Below are 15,801 nucleotides of genomic sequence, written 5' to 3'. Positions count from 1 at the left end.
TCAGTCCCATACTCAACTTATATACCGGCATGCCATTATTACAGACCATATAAAGACAGGGTCTTAAAGTCTTAGTAGGAGAAAATTTATTACCATTTGTCATTATTTACATTCAAGGATGAATGTTCAATGTAACTAGGATCTTACGTGCGTGTCTGTTGAATTTATTTAACGAGTTTGATAAAGTAATAAAATGCGACGTTTTTGTCAAATTATAGTAGTTCTTAATTAAACTATTATATACAATTCAATTCGACTAACATCTTCTATGGGGGCCTGAGGGGTGTTGCACATTGCATTACCTAAGAACAGACTCAGTCTAAGCGAGTCTGGGTAGAAAAACGATCGTCCGTATGCCAGCTGGATGACTTCTTCGCAGGAATTATGTTACATCTCAAGTTTTTTTTCGAACCAACCAGTCTTTCGAATGAAATATGATTGTTCATCATACAACGAAACAAAAATAAAACTTAAATTTTCTGTTTATTATCAACCTAAATGATTTAAAAACGCCATTTGTTTACATTTCGAACAAGCGAAAACAACAATATCTTTTACGCACGGCCGATATTCTGCGTTATTTTCGAAATTTTCGAATTACCATTTCATCATAAACGAAGATAAATATCAAATAATAGAGAGTTTGAGATTTCAAACTTCGCCTTCCCCTTCAACGTCACTCATATACATTTTGGGTAAAACGTCACCGATATGCGTGTATTTTATTTATATCACACGTTGCTACTAAAGTTTTCCATGTAATATCACGTAAGCCTAAGACTTCCCTTTATTACTATGCGAAATAAAAAGCTTAGTTTCAGGATTTCTGCTTATTAAGTTATTTGAGTATCCACATATATAATTAGACTAAATTTGATGCGAAACACTAGCCTATCAATAGGTATAAGAATAATGAAGTTTTGTATGGCTAATGATTTTAACTAAATACATTGAATTGAACCTGGAGGTATGAAGTTATCAACTGATTTTGAGAAACTTTGAGATTTTGTTCAAACTTAAACTTCTACGGCATATTTGTGTCCCCAGGCGGTATCGATTATACCAGATTGGCCTTTTTGTCGTATGAAGTGAAATTTTGAACGTCCGAAGATGTGATATCACGAAAGTCGAAACTTCATTCTTTTTACACCTACTTTGTCCACATACTCGGCATCAAAGACTGAAATCTTGATGGAGGCACATGGCATGACAGTCATTTTACTTGAAAAATAAATAATTACGCGCGATTATCATTTGGTGGAACATTTTATTTTCACATCCAAATAAAATCAGTCTGTTTCTGTCGGACACTTACGACAATTGCGTTTTAATTATAAACATAAAATGGTACTAGGAAGACGGAAAATTCTTCTGAAGTATCAGACAATTTCAGATCTATGATATCATGATGAGAGACGTTTCCTGTTAGCCGTATGGGATAACTCCATTCTTTAAATGCACGGAACCAGAGCCTGGCAGAGGGACATTGTGGGTTAATTCCCCCTCTGATTCTTACATTTTACAAAGAAAGTTGGTCTTGAAACTCGGTGTGACCCTACCCTACCCCCCTTCCCCCCCCCCCCCCACACCCTGAAATGGGTGACCCCCTCTTTAATGTTGGTGTCCCGCTAACCAAAATTCCTGGATCCGCAGATGCTTTACTTATAAAATAGTATATTAAAATCATATTGTGCTGTCTGAGAGTTTGGCATTATACATAGTCTTACAGAGTGTCATTATCACGTTGATATGATCATTATAGGTTATTAACTTTGTATGTGGATATATGCACGAGTTCGTCAGCGGTGATATTGTGCGACTTTAGGAGCGCAATATTGTCCGCGAAAGAACGAGTGCACATATCCACATACAAAGTTGATAACCTTTTTATTACATATCCACTATCAAATGATTAATTTATATCTAAATTATCGTTCTGTCACGAAAGACAGGAAAAAATACGGAAAAAAAATTCTCCGAAAACGCAATAAACAAATCAAATTGATGCGCATTAATATTTTCCGCGAAAATGACGTCAACTTGTTGTCGCAACGTGCGCGTGGACGCCATGGACGTCACGCGATTCTTTCCATTACAACGTTAAGAAAACATTCCACGTCCTATATAAGTCCAACTCATGACGTAATTATAACTTTCATTTCGTTTCAGTCTGATAAATTACTACGTGCCAGTATCTAATAGGTCAGATTAATCAAAGAGTAAAAGTAAACAAAATGTTGCATAAATTACAAATTAAACAAACACACAATAGCAACAAAAATCTAAAGAAACGAGACCCGCAATGGACGGACCGTCAGGGGAGCTTACTAGAGTCACGGGTTGGGACTAGTCCGATATGAAAGCGTTCAACGTCATGATATGAAAAAATATTGCACGATCACGGTCCATTGAAACCCAATGGAAAATAATTTTAGGTATGTAATAATCATTTTTATTTCCTCTCATGTATGATTTACAATCGTGCATTGTATACTGACTATACTGACATAATTTTATATAAAATCTAAATGTTTGGAGCTCAGCTGCAAGACTAACGAGTTTTTACATTGTTCACATTGTTTAATTGTTTTATTTTATTCATTTATTTATCTATTTATTTTTTTCTTTTTCTTTTTTTTTTTTTTTTGGTAATCGCTCTAATATCCATGCTGTGATTATATTAATTGAAATGTTTTTTTTATTTAATTTTATTTTTTTTAATTTTTAAAACCTCTTGTAAAATTCCTGCCCTTTCGGACAACTGGTATCAACATGCACGAAAAAAACGATCATAATTACGGATAAATTGAATAGGCGGATTAAAAGAAGTAAGGTTCATTCTAATGTTTGAAATCTCAAGGAATTTTAATCGGACTTCAACTTCATACGTTAACTTTGCAAGAGACGTTGAAGGGGAAGGCGAAGGTTGAAATCTCAAACTCTCTAATATTAGCTGTACGAGTTGCGTACAAATCGTACTACAGTGTTACCGTTTTATTTTTCTGGGGTATCATTCTATTGCGGTTGTTTAAATGTCGTATACGACTACATAAAGGATAAAATCTATCATAGGCGAGTTACAGATATATGCAACTTCCCTCAGCCCCCGCCCCCCCCCCCCCCACTGGCCCCGGCTTAAGCGGATGTCTTTGATACAGATGCATTGTATGGAATCCACAATACCAGAAGAGCAGAAAATATTGAGTAATAAAGCAAACACTAATATCCCATTTAGGGAGCCACGTTCCAAGAACACAGCCCCTCAAACCCCATCTCCAGATAATCGACCGTATGGATGTGTAAATGAATAATATACAATGTTGTATAAACTTATGCAATTAATTTTAGGGTCTTTATAGATGTTTCTGTATTTGGTGCATACTGGTACATTATTCTCTTAAGTATGGTATTATACAGTTAAACTTGCTCGTGAGGCCACATCTTTTAAGAGACCACTTGCATTAAGAGACCTCTTTTCCAGTTCCCATTTGTGTAAAGGATTAACAAAATAGGTTGTTTTATGAGACCGGTTTTGCTACATGTAAGAGACCAATGCTTAATGCAAGTTATACTGTAAGAGAATTTCAGGATTGTCATAAGTTTTATTTCCTAGAATGGACATGTGTACAAGTGATACTCAAGGTATTGATCTATTTTAACATATGAAATAATTTTGTTAGTCGGGTTCATTTCATCTTAAAAACTGAAAATTGCTTTTTTAGTCAACCGCTTTTTTAGAATAGTCATAATTATGTATAAGGTAATAGATTTATATCGAGAAATATGCATGGGTTCTGCATCGGAAATATTGCGCGAATCTAGGAGAGCGAAAGATTGAGTGCACATTTCTTGACGCAAATTTAATGATCTTTTTTTATCACAAACGAATCTATACTTAAAATTATTATATAGATAATTCAAATTTGTTATTAAGCCTGAGTGAAATTGAAAATGTCGTTAAAGAACTTTTAAACACGCAGACATAAATGAAACTGACGTCACAAATGACGTCACACACCCGATATAAAAATATGAACGTCAATATAGAAAAATTGTCGACATTTTCAGGTACCATTGAAACTTAACGGAGTTATAAAATGTGTATGTATTATAATGCCTTTTGACACTTTTCGCAAACTGTATCATAGTGTGTGTTTAGCGTATTGTTACATTCTTGCACAGACTGAGATGCTGTTTCTAGTACAGTGTAGGTCTTGGTGCTTTAATTTTATAAACAGTTAAATGGAAACAAATATTTCAAATGTACAGCAGTCGGTGAATATTTTATTTTCATCCCATTCGATAGAAAAGCAAGTACATTCATGAATGAGGCTTGTTTAACACAGAACAACAGCGACATGATATGGCATATGTCATAAATATATCTAAATGTTCGTATAAAATATACAAATTGTATATAGCTACATTCAACCAAAAAAAAAAGTATGACACTAACATGGCAATGTACGTACAGACTGCTACACGAAATGAAATATTTTATATATATATATGTATCAGTCAATTAAAATGAAACATATATGAGTAAGAAAGTACAAAAGTGAACCACATACAACTTAAACATTTCAATTGTTTACTACGATTTTCAGTTTCTTTTCATCATCATCTTGCTGGATTTCAAGGAAGTGAAATCTAAACCTAAGAAGCTTCTGTAAGTCATAGATCTAGCCGTGTATGTCCCTGGTGATATGTACTCTCCATTTAGATTGGCCATATAGCAATTGTTATACCACCAGGCACCGTGGAACACTCTAGCACAGTTGTCGTCTTTATTAAAGTCCGCATCGTGATCATATGTTGTAAAATTCATGCCATTATGAAATGGACCAAAGCTGTAGACGCTGAAAACTGAATATGTAAAGTATTGTAGCATATCGCTGCATTTATCTCAACGAATATGAAAACTTAAGGAGGCAGGTTACCTTAATATTTGTATATGTGCATGCCCAACCGGAAGCTAACGTGACGATTTACGACGATGTTTAAGACAAACTAAATGTATTTGTATATCCATTCTTCTAAAAAAAACATCAAGAACCTGTCTCCGATCTGATGTTTAATGGTTTAATAATGCAGAAATAATGAATATATTGTCGCAGAAATGCTTCCAAACATTGTTACATTAAGATGACGTCATGACGTTACGTGTCAATTACCGCTCAAAATTAATAGCTTTTATTTTTATTCTGTGCATTTTCTTTATTTGAAGTATTTTTAAACAGCCATTATTTGCTGAAATATTTTAATGAGTCTTTCGCTATGAACAATGATCAATATTTTGCTTCTTCTATGTATAGTGATATTGAAATGTTATGCGGAATGTTTGAAAATAGATGATGGTAACTAATGTTATTAGGAATATAGTTGTGTGAAAGGCTACTTATGACGGCCATTTTCAAATAAAATCTGGGCGGTTTGATTTGTAATACCTATTTTTCAGTTTTCGTTGATAATTTGTTACTTATTTACTATATTAAGCTATTAAATTGTTCAAACTTCAGTAGAAAATTTTGGTTTATTTAATTAGCTTTGGGTATTGTATAATCACCCCTTGGATATGGTGCCTGCTTTTTCAATTTTGTCTTTTGGCAGTTCCTGTGATATGCAGGCTCCATAACCTCAGATCCCCTTTCTAAATTCCAGTTTGTGTAGTTCTGCCTATTGTTTTCTAGTTTAGGGCAAACCCGTCATTTTAACTGGGGACCATACGCTGCTTTTCATGAAATTACACGCTAGTGTATCATTTGAATGTTCAATGTGCACCGCTGTATGAATACATCTGCGGATGTTTCTAAATTGTCTTCTTTTTACTTGTAGCATGTGTAAATGTTGAATTCTGCTCAACACGGGGCTATGGGGCGTGTTATAGCATGCATTTCCACTACCGTCCATGAACAGGCTCGATTAAACAAAGCCTGCAGCATTTTCGTTTTTGTTGAGTGATCTGTGGAGTTTCCACTTTTTCTATTTTATTTTTAAAATATGTTATTTAAATGTTGTTGATTTTCTTTACAACAACACTTACCGGTGAAGCTATCGAAAAATACGTAATCCCTTAAAACGTTGAAGGCTTTTAATAATTGACCCTTCCTGTGAGAGAGAATTCAACGAACTGGTTTTGCTAAATGGTAATGGGATGACCGTGTTTATTCATAAAACATGTCAGGAATAATTTACATCCGATAATTGTAATACGAATGTATAGGCAAAATCGTTATAATGGAAACCTTTAAAAGAATCAGTGTAATTCAGATGTATAAAGTTACGAAAAGTGCCAAAATGGGAAGGGCTCGTTCGAAATGGTTTCAAACCAAGAATACCTGCATGCAGAAATTTATTAAGCATCTTCACTGACTGTGTTTTATCGAAAAAAGGCTGACATAAGTATATCCCTTAGTTTTATTGTTGGAATAAGGTGGTGTAGGGAAATTGTACCAAAAACGAATATATTTCTTTGTCTATGTTCTACTCACGCTGAAATAAACTAAACAGATTCAGTTCGGGCTAGTTTGGGACAGTTTTTAAGTGTCTTAATTCTAGATGTCCTGAACATACTCCTGATGCGCCGTTACTTCTATTACTCGTCTCGTCATAAAATGGCATCCTATATGGTACCTCTTTTTGACATTACTGGGAGAGTTTTTTCAACACAAACGTCATTTGGTTACAATGTTTACTTACACAACATGTCAAAATTGATTTAAAAAAGAGATTATATCATTACGAATGTGTAAAGTTATAACGGAAATATAGAAAGGTCAATCTGGCCAGCATGTCATTCTTATGTCTTTTTTATAATTTCCCTTAAGATGTTTTTACAGCTGTCATTATCTGCCAAGCTCTCAGAATGATTCTCATTTATAACTGAATTGGTGCAGCAGAAATGTACTTGACGCTAAAGTGTTTGTAAAACACATACAAGCTGTATAACTAGAAAATGGTGGAAGAAAACTAAAGGAATTCAATAAAAAATAATTAAAATGCAGAGATGAAATTATGGGTACAGTATGTATAATTCGTTCTTGAAAAATTGCTTTTTTTTCCAAATTTCTCTCTAGCATTGTTGCTACTTAGTGAAACCCGATGAGACCCGATACACTGATTAATACATGTGCATCCATTGCATGCAACAAAAAATAAATATCGCATAATCATGAAATTATTTACAAGTTTTATATTCTATCCGAACTGGATGCTCAATTTTGTTATTTTTTTTCGGAGCTGAAATCTGTTTCTTAAACTTCAGGCATACTCTGTCTAGTAGTCAGCTTGCCTTGTCATCCTTTGTTGGTTGATATGAATACTTACATATTTTCCCTAAACGTAACTGACAAACTTTGCTAAACAGAAGTTGATGAGAAATGACTGATTTCAAGATAATAAAATATGATATAAACTTGACTTTGTCATGATTTTTAGAAGCATAGAAATATAAAGTAGTTACTAACCATATTTCTATAGTAAATGAAAAAAAAACTGATTATAATACTAACTTCCCGAAGAAGCTATAGTTGTTCCAATATGCAGGGTATACGCCGGTCCAGCGGAAAGGGAGAAATTGTCGAATTTCTCAAATCCTGTTTTTCCATCTGGTGCTTCTAAATCAATCCGCAGGTCAGTGCGTCCTTGACTAGCCAACTCTTCAATGTACATCAGACCTAGTTTAAATGCGATAAGTACCATTTTGAAAATATACTGGGAAAAAAATCTTAAAAACTAAAAAAAACTGGTTATAACTAAGTTATCTTAAACTGACAGCCTTGTGGCAAATCATCATTCATACGCACTTTAAAAAAAACTGCAGTTCAGAAGATTTATTTATAAATAGCTGGGTATTCTTACTTCAATCGCAAAAAATACCCGTATTCTGTTCAGTAATTAATTTTCCCTGACGTTTTTATTTATGTCGTGTTTTGGGCGACATGTGCTTTTCCACTTTTCCTATTTTTGTGTATAATGCGGTTTAGTATTAACGATATTGAAGAAATTATAACAATCGCAAACAATTATCCGTATTGTGTTTCAGATCAAACGATTCTTAGCTTTTATTTTGCTTGGTTGCATTCTATGCTTCCAATGGATCTTCATATAGATTTTATTAACTATCACAACAGCAACCTTTAAGCGCCGTGTGGCGGCCGTAAAATGCATCCCCGTACTTGGATTCGGTGTTGTTATATTTTCTGGTCCTTTGGGATCATAGAGTTCATTCAAAATCTATGTTATAGAATTCTGCTTAAGTCGGTGCCAGGAGAAGTGAGCCTGCTATTATTTTGATTGGTTCTATTTTCTGCTTCCAAATGATCTTTATTTTATTAGAGTCGTTCAACGACTTTGGGATCATGGAGTTCCGCTTAAGCCGGTGCTGGGGGCGTGAGAGGTGTTGCATATTTCATTACCTCTCATGAACAGACCCAATCAAACCGAGTCATCTATTTGCGTGAGAAAAAAAATGTTAAAAAATCTGATTGCAGTGAGATGATAACTTGTTTCTAGGTACTAAAAGCATATGTACTTTTTGCGCTATGATATTCTGATGATTATTTTAATAGATAATCATAAGAATAATTAAATAATACACATGTATTTTTAATTTATTTTTGAATGAAAAATAACAAAACATGTATTCCAAACACTGCTTCCTTTTTGAATGAAATCATTATTTGGAGTCCAGATGCGAAGGAATTATATCACGAGAGCGCATAAGAACGACAATGATTTTATTCAATAGCAAATAACTGTTTGAGACATATTATTTAGGTGTTAATACATTATCAACGACCATTATAGACATCTTTGGAGATATTCACAAGCTCTTTGCTTGATGTTTTTTTACTGGACAGCGCACTGGTACATGTATATAGCGTTTGACAAGCAGTGCACGTGTTTCAAGAAAACACATAGTTTCAATCTTCTTCGTTTACTGCCAGACAAACACATCGGGCCGTACATGTTAGAATCAACTATAAAGCGAAATATAAACTGCCTTTGTAAACATAAAGTAAGACTTACCAAGCCAAAATTCAGTTTTCAAATTTCCAAATCCTTGCTCATACTCAGAAAACTTTCTGTAAAAATCCACTGATCCATTAAAACGGTACTGAAACACCTACGTGAAAAGGAAACAAAAAACGAAAATGGCTTAAAATTAGGTCCAGTTGATAATTTACGATGTATTTACAACAATAACATTCAATTAATCTAATGGAAATATATGCATCATAGAAAAAAATGATTTCAAATTTGTTAGCATCGTTCAAATGAGTATAGTCAGTACTGAAGCTGATAACCTGAATTACGTCATTTGTTATTTGCAAAAGTAATGCATAATATATAGGCCGTTACGTGACAAAGCCTGTATTGGTGACAAAAATCTGGGATAATGAAATGTTGATAAGTCAGCTGGTCATTCTAAGTTATGAGGTTGAATTAAATCCGACATACATAAGTAGTATGTAAGGAAATGAAGCACAGAAAAAGTCCTCAGAAATATCATTTTTAGAGATATTGCAGCTGGAATTCTGAAGTAATGTTTATATAGCATAAATGTTTGCTTTCAAATTGAATATCAAAGAAACTATACTTTGAAATTAGTAGCAATCACTGGTAGGCTATGCGTAGTATTTAACCATCTTTGACAAAAGCATCGGGGTTTCAAAATTCTGAACATAAATGTTGAAATTCAGAACAGAAAATCTGTAACCAAATTTATGCATATTTGTAACAGGGGGATCATGATGACCCAATATCGCTCACCTCTTCAACTTGGACTTTGAATCATCAAGATAAACATTCTGACCAAGTTTCATGAAGATATGGTCATAAATATGACCTCTAGAGTGTTAACAATCTTTTCCTTTGATTTGAGCAAGTGACCTAGTTTTTGACCCCACATGACCCAATTTCGAACTTGGCTTTGAAATTATCAAGATAAACATTCTGACTAATTTTCAACAAGTTATAGTCATAAATTTGGCCTCACGAGTGTTAACAATATTTTCCTTTGATTTGACCGGGCGACCTAGTTTTTGACCCCATATAACCGAGTTTTTTTAGCATAGGAATCATCAAGATAAACATTCTGACTAAGTGTCATGAAGATAAGATCATAAATGTGACACAACGAGTGATAACAAGCTATATCTTTGATTTGACCTGGTGACCTAGTTTTTGACCCAACATGATCCAGTTTTGAACTTGGCCTGAGATCACCAAGATAAACATTATGTGCAAGATTTATCAAATCAAAGCATAAATGAAACCTCTATATGGCTGAAAGGGCCAAAATAGAATTTTGCCCCTTTCCGGTGCAGTAACTCTAGAACCCATGATGAAATCTAGCCGGTTTTCGAAAGGAACCGAGGTCATATTGACTTAAGTTTTATGTAAGGGTAGTCTAGATCGAATGTAAAGTGTCACTTCTATTTGTTCACAAGGTAAAAAATAACATTTCTTTGCTGTATCAGGGGTCAATCAGCGGTCGTAACTCCGGAACCTATGATTGGATCTGACGGTTTCATCAAGGAATCCAGGATCTATTGTAACAGTTGTTTAAGATATTTTGCAAGTTTGTATCAAATCAAATCATAAACGAAGTCTCTATATTGCTGCAAAAGCCAAAATAGCAGATTTTGACCTTTCAAGGGGCGATAACTCTGGAACCCATGATAGGATCTAGTCAGTTTTCAATAGGAACCGAGTTATTACGCCAATACAAGTTTTTGTGCAAGTTTAATTAAAATCGATTACAAAATGTGGTCTCTATCGTGTTCAAAAGCAAAAATAGTAAATGTTGGCCCTTTAAGGGGCCATAACTCTGGAACCAGTAAGGGGATCTGGCCAGTTTATGTAAGAATCCGAGATATTATTCGAATAAAAGTTGTGTGTGTGCAGGTTTGATTTAATTTGTAATTACAACAACATGTCTATTATACAACTTTTCTTATGGAATGATCCATACATTTGATATTCTCCTAATGGATAGCTCATGGATAGTGTTTGAGTGGAGTAGTATGATTTATTCTAGATGTAATTCTAATGAATAATTGACATACTGCCCAACCTCCTCCATCTGTTGTCATGTCGCAATATACTTTAATAAGCTGATGACTTTTCCATGTTCTGAGTGTATAAACCCCGTCTTTTCTATTTCCACCGTAACGTAAAATATCAAAACAATCTGATAGCACTAAAATAACAGAATGTTGGTTAAGATACTAGCAAAACTATAACAAGCGGACTCGGTTTTATTTAGTATGTTCATGATGAGTAATGAAATGTTCAATACCCATCACGTCCCTTAGCAATAGCTTAGGCGGAACTCTTGTTTACAAATACTGGACCTCCAGAGACGGAGCTGTTCTTCACGCTGAATTCAATTAAGTTACAAGAATGCAGACAGGCTAAGATTTATAAACCTCGAGATAAGACAAATAGCAAGCATATAGTCTGCTTCATTGTTATGCCGTGTATGCCCGAAATTATCTAGAAAACATATAGAATATAGACATTACGGCGGTCACAGTTTTCAATCAAATCCAACATTGCATGTATATATAATCATGTATATTTAACGGTTTATGACAAGACACTCTTTTCTTGTAACGGAAAGCAGAAAAGTGTTCTAACAGATTTATATTTTTGTTCCTTAGTTTATTACCATTCAGAAAAATATTGGCGGTCGATAAATTATAGCGAAAATTATCCCAACCGCCAATAAGGCTAAAATAAACAAAATAAAAACTACTACCATTACTAATCCGCACTTGAAAATTAATTGAGATGCAATAATTTATTAAAAACACTACGACACTTTTAGACCTTGTAATGTGTGACATAAGACACTGCCAACAACTCAATGCCATGTTCTGAAATTGTTCAAATTCATGTACGGTACTGCAGATTTCAATTTCTTAGCCTTAAGTTAGCCATACTCCAGTTTTCAGATATTTCATAGTCTAACACGACCAGCAAATAACCTACATACATGTAGAGCAAAATCTATCTCGGGTTATTCTGCAATAAACCACTCGCGTGCAATGACGTCATCCGATCCAGGTGCGTAGCACGGCCGTAAAAAGTAGTTACCATTTTTTCTAACACTGTTGTACTAGTATGTCGTGTTAGAATCGAAATAACAGGTTCCCAAGTGTAAATTAATGGTAGAATAAGCCGTGTTTTTCGTTCTTATGCGAAATAATATATCACTCAGGCCTACGGCCTTCGTGATATATTCTTACGCGTAAGAACTCAAAACTCGGGTGATTCTACGATAAACCACGTTTGGGAACTTATTATTTCTTAAATCAAATAATTCCTACTGACGAAAATTGGTGAATTATTACCCCAGTTACTTTTTAAATGAACATATTAGCTATACTTACTATTTTCGCAGAAACGTCCTGTATAACCAGACAGACATACGCAATCAAAATCGTCCCCTTTTGATATGCAGATACCGGCATGGCATGGTCGAGACTGACAGACATCTGTATCAATTTAATATTGAATTATAAATATAGTTTCGTTTAAGAAACAATTTATATTCAAAACAGTGATTTATCGTTGAATAAAACCCTTGTTCGGAGTTCAGATTTGGAGGAATTGTATCATGAGGGCGCAGACTAAACGGCAAACAATAATTTTATTCAAGAGCGGGTCATTGTTTAAGATAAATTATTTTGATTCTAACACGTTGATAAAGACTATTATCTATATCTTTGAATGTATTCACCAAACATTTCCCTGTTTTGTCTATGTGATTTTCTTTTCCAGCGCTCCGTTAGGACCTTATAATTGTAATGTACAGACAGCGCAAGTGCCACACAGTAACACACAATTTCAATATTCTTTGTTGAACAGGGAAGTTAATCGGGTTGTTTAACAAAAAAAATATTCATTAAGTTTTCCAAGCAAAACAAAAAGACATAAATGAAAAATGCGCATGTTACGTGTCATAAAAGCAAACTAACACGAAATGATACATAAATATTTAGCTAACATGATATCTATGCATGCAAGTATCAATTCAATATTTTCTATGTTTAGGTCACTCAAATAAAATCATTTCCTACCACAATTTTGGTTTTCACACGACTCGATATCAATTGAGTTTCCTTGACGATATCTGCCAAAAGGAGACAATGTTGTATTTGAACAAGTCCTTGACCTTGTCCTGAAGCCAGCACCGCAATCAGCACTACAGTTACTCCACATCAGCCAGTTTTCCCAGCTTCCATCTTTGAAAAAAGAGTAATAAACATGAAATTGATATTAGGTGATGATTGAAGAATTTATCCTGATTCGTTTGTGTAAGTAATATTATGTTTAATAGGACATTTTCATGGATTTATTTAAGAAATATATCAACAAAAATAGATGAATATCTGGTTTTTATTTTTTGAAAACACTTTAATCATAATTCTGTACGTTTAAATTACAAAAATATTTATTTACTGAGTTTTTCAAGCAAAATTTTTTTCTCCATGCATTCACGCCGAAAATATACATATAACCGTGCATGTTACGTCTCATAAAAGCAGACTAAAGCACAAAATGATAAAAATATTTTTGGCTCAGAATATATCTACGCACACAATTCATAATCAAATTTAGTATTTTCTGTGACTAGGTAACTCAATACAACACATCCTACCACAATTTTGGTTTTCACACGACTCGATACCAATGGAGTTTCCTTGACAATAGCTGCCAAAAGGAGACAATGTTGTATTTGAGCAAGTCCTTGATCTTGTCCTGAAGCCAGCACCGCCATCAGCACTACAGTTACTCCACATCAGCCAGTTTTCCCAGCTTCTATCTTTGAAAAAAAGAGTAATAAACATGAAATTGATATTAGGTGATGATTGAAGAATTTATCCTGATTCGTTTTACAAAATATAGTATATAGTCTAATAATATATAACAAGACATCTTTAATCTTAGTAAGCACGTAGACTGATGAACTGTGTAAGTAATATTATGTTTAATAGGATATTTTCATGGGTTTATTTAAGAAATGTATCAACAAAAATAGATGAATATCTGGTTTTTATTTTTGGAAAACACTTTGATCATAATTCTGTACGTTTAAATTACAAAAATATTTATTTACTGAGTTTTTCAAGCAAAATTTTCTCTCCATTAACAAAGCAAGCATTCACACCGAAAAGATACATATAACCGTGCATGTTACGTCTCAAAAAAGCAGACTAAAGCACAAAATGATAAAAATATTTTTGGCTCAGAATATATCTACGCACACAATTCATAATCAAATTTAGTATTTTCTGTGACTAGGTAACTCAATACAACACATCCTACCACAATTTTCGTTTTCACACGACTCGATACCAATGGAGTTTCCTTGACAATATCTTCCTAAAGGAGACGGTGTTGGATTTGAGCAAGTCCTTGACCTTGTTCTGAAACCACCACCGCAATCATTGCTACAGCTACTCCACATCTGCCAGCTTTCCCAGCTTCCATCTTTGTAGCAGTGTAATAAATAAATGTCAAATAGATATTGCTTTTGTAGATCATGGTTAAAGATTGTTTCCTATTATAAAATATTGTATAACTTTACCTTTACAGTTTTCCTATGTTTTTTTTTTCTTTTTAATGAAACTTTCGGAATCAAAATAGTTAGAGAACGGACACAATATCGTCTACTTTTTGTTAGACTGGTTTTCAAATTAGTTTGTTTTTGCATTACCCGTGAAATTGTCCAAATTTTTTAGTAAAGCGAAACTTTAGAACACAAATCTTAAAAAGTTAAGGAATATACCTGTTCTAGTAGTAGAAGTGAATAGAATGACAACACCAATAAGTGTCCCAATGACTGATGGCGACAGGAAAATTAGAAACATATATATGATGTTTTTGCATTACCCGCGAAAGTGTCCAAATTATTTTAGTAAAGCGATACTTTAGAACACAAATCTTAAAAAGTTAAGAAACATACCTGTTCTAGTAGTAGAAGTGAATAGAATGACAACACCAATAAGTGTCCCAATGACTGACGCCGACAGGAATATTAGAAACATATACATTATTTTCTTCCCTGAAATAACTTTACATCGTTTTGTGTCAACTTCCTGATTTGATTTGCTCTTTTCTAATGTCTGATATAACTCGCAATCCTTAGTTTTCTGTATCAATTCATACACATCAGTCTTTATATCCGTTTCTTTGACAATACCTTCTTCTATTATATTGTCATTTTTTGTAAAACTTTCATTCATATATAGAGCAGCCATAATCAAAAAGCTCTTGTTTTTCATGTAAATACTGCTCTAAATGATTTAAATGTTTCTTCCTGTTCACTTGATGTACTTCACGCTGTATGCCTGTTATCACAACATCTAACTGCATATATGTTATAACTTTGAACTTGCAACTGACTGAGCCCAGCTTTGCAATTTAAACGCCTGCGAACGCCGGGAACCTCTCTCTTTCTTCGTGTTCCGCGAAATATGTCGTTTTCATTGTCGAGCCAGGCTCAATGCACTTACGTTGGTTACAAAAAATGCGAGAGAACCACATAGTCTTTTCCTGCTATAATCTGGGAATTCTGAGTATTTTAAAGAAGATGTAAGTGGAAAATTTGGGGTTATTTGGTGGTATGTAAAGAATTTCATCTGGGATGAATACGACAAATATCTATCAAATCACGGCGGGTAGTCAACATCGCGGTTACATGTCCAGCTGTAGAGTACCTGTGGCAGACATGAAAGTCAAAAGTGTCGGTTGACAATCTGTCAAAAGATCCATTTGTAAAGTGTT

At 34.0% G+C, this 15,801-nt stretch overlaps 1 protein-coding gene across 4 annotated transcripts; it reads right to left on the bottom strand.

Annotated features, from left to right (window-relative positions):
• Positions 1 to 4,264: 4,264 nt before the first annotated feature.
• On the bottom strand, positions 4,265 to 15,362 carry LOC123548977 (microfibril-associated glycoprotein 4-like). Of its 4 annotated transcripts, none has more exons than XM_045336694.2 (9): positions 14,981 to 15,362; positions 14,341 to 14,505; positions 13,673 to 13,837; positions 13,092 to 13,256; positions 12,402 to 12,506; positions 11,073 to 11,206; positions 9,031 to 9,127; positions 7,512 to 7,676; positions 4,265 to 4,866 (listed from the first exon to the last, which is right to left on the bottom strand). In XM_045336694.2, the coding sequence occupies exons 1-9, from the start codon at positions 15,297 to 15,299 to the stop codon at positions 4,604 to 4,606; spliced, it is 1,578 nt and encodes a 525-aa protein (XP_045192629.2). In that variant the 5' UTR covers positions 15,300 to 15,362; the 3' UTR covers positions 4,265 to 4,603. The 4 variants fall into 4 exon arrangements, with proteins under 4 accessions (XP_045192629.2, XP_053401756.1, XP_053401755.1 ...); XM_053545781.1 differs by lacking the exon at positions 14,981 to 15,362 and adding an exon at positions 14,804 to 14,894; XM_053545780.1 differs by lacking the exon at positions 13,673 to 13,837.
• Between the last annotated feature and the right edge of the window lie 439 nt (positions 15,363 to 15,801).

The sequence above is a fragment of the Mercenaria mercenaria genome, chromosome 6 (genome assembly GCF_021730395.1).
Source record: "Mercenaria mercenaria strain notata chromosome 6, MADL_Memer_1, whole genome shotgun sequence".
In the NCBI taxonomy this organism is placed as follows: Eukaryota; Metazoa; Mollusca; class Bivalvia; order Venerida; family Veneridae; genus Mercenaria; species Mercenaria mercenaria.
The sequence above is the reverse complement of the archived record's forward strand: the minus strand, read 5'-3'. Positions and strand labels throughout refer to the sequence as shown.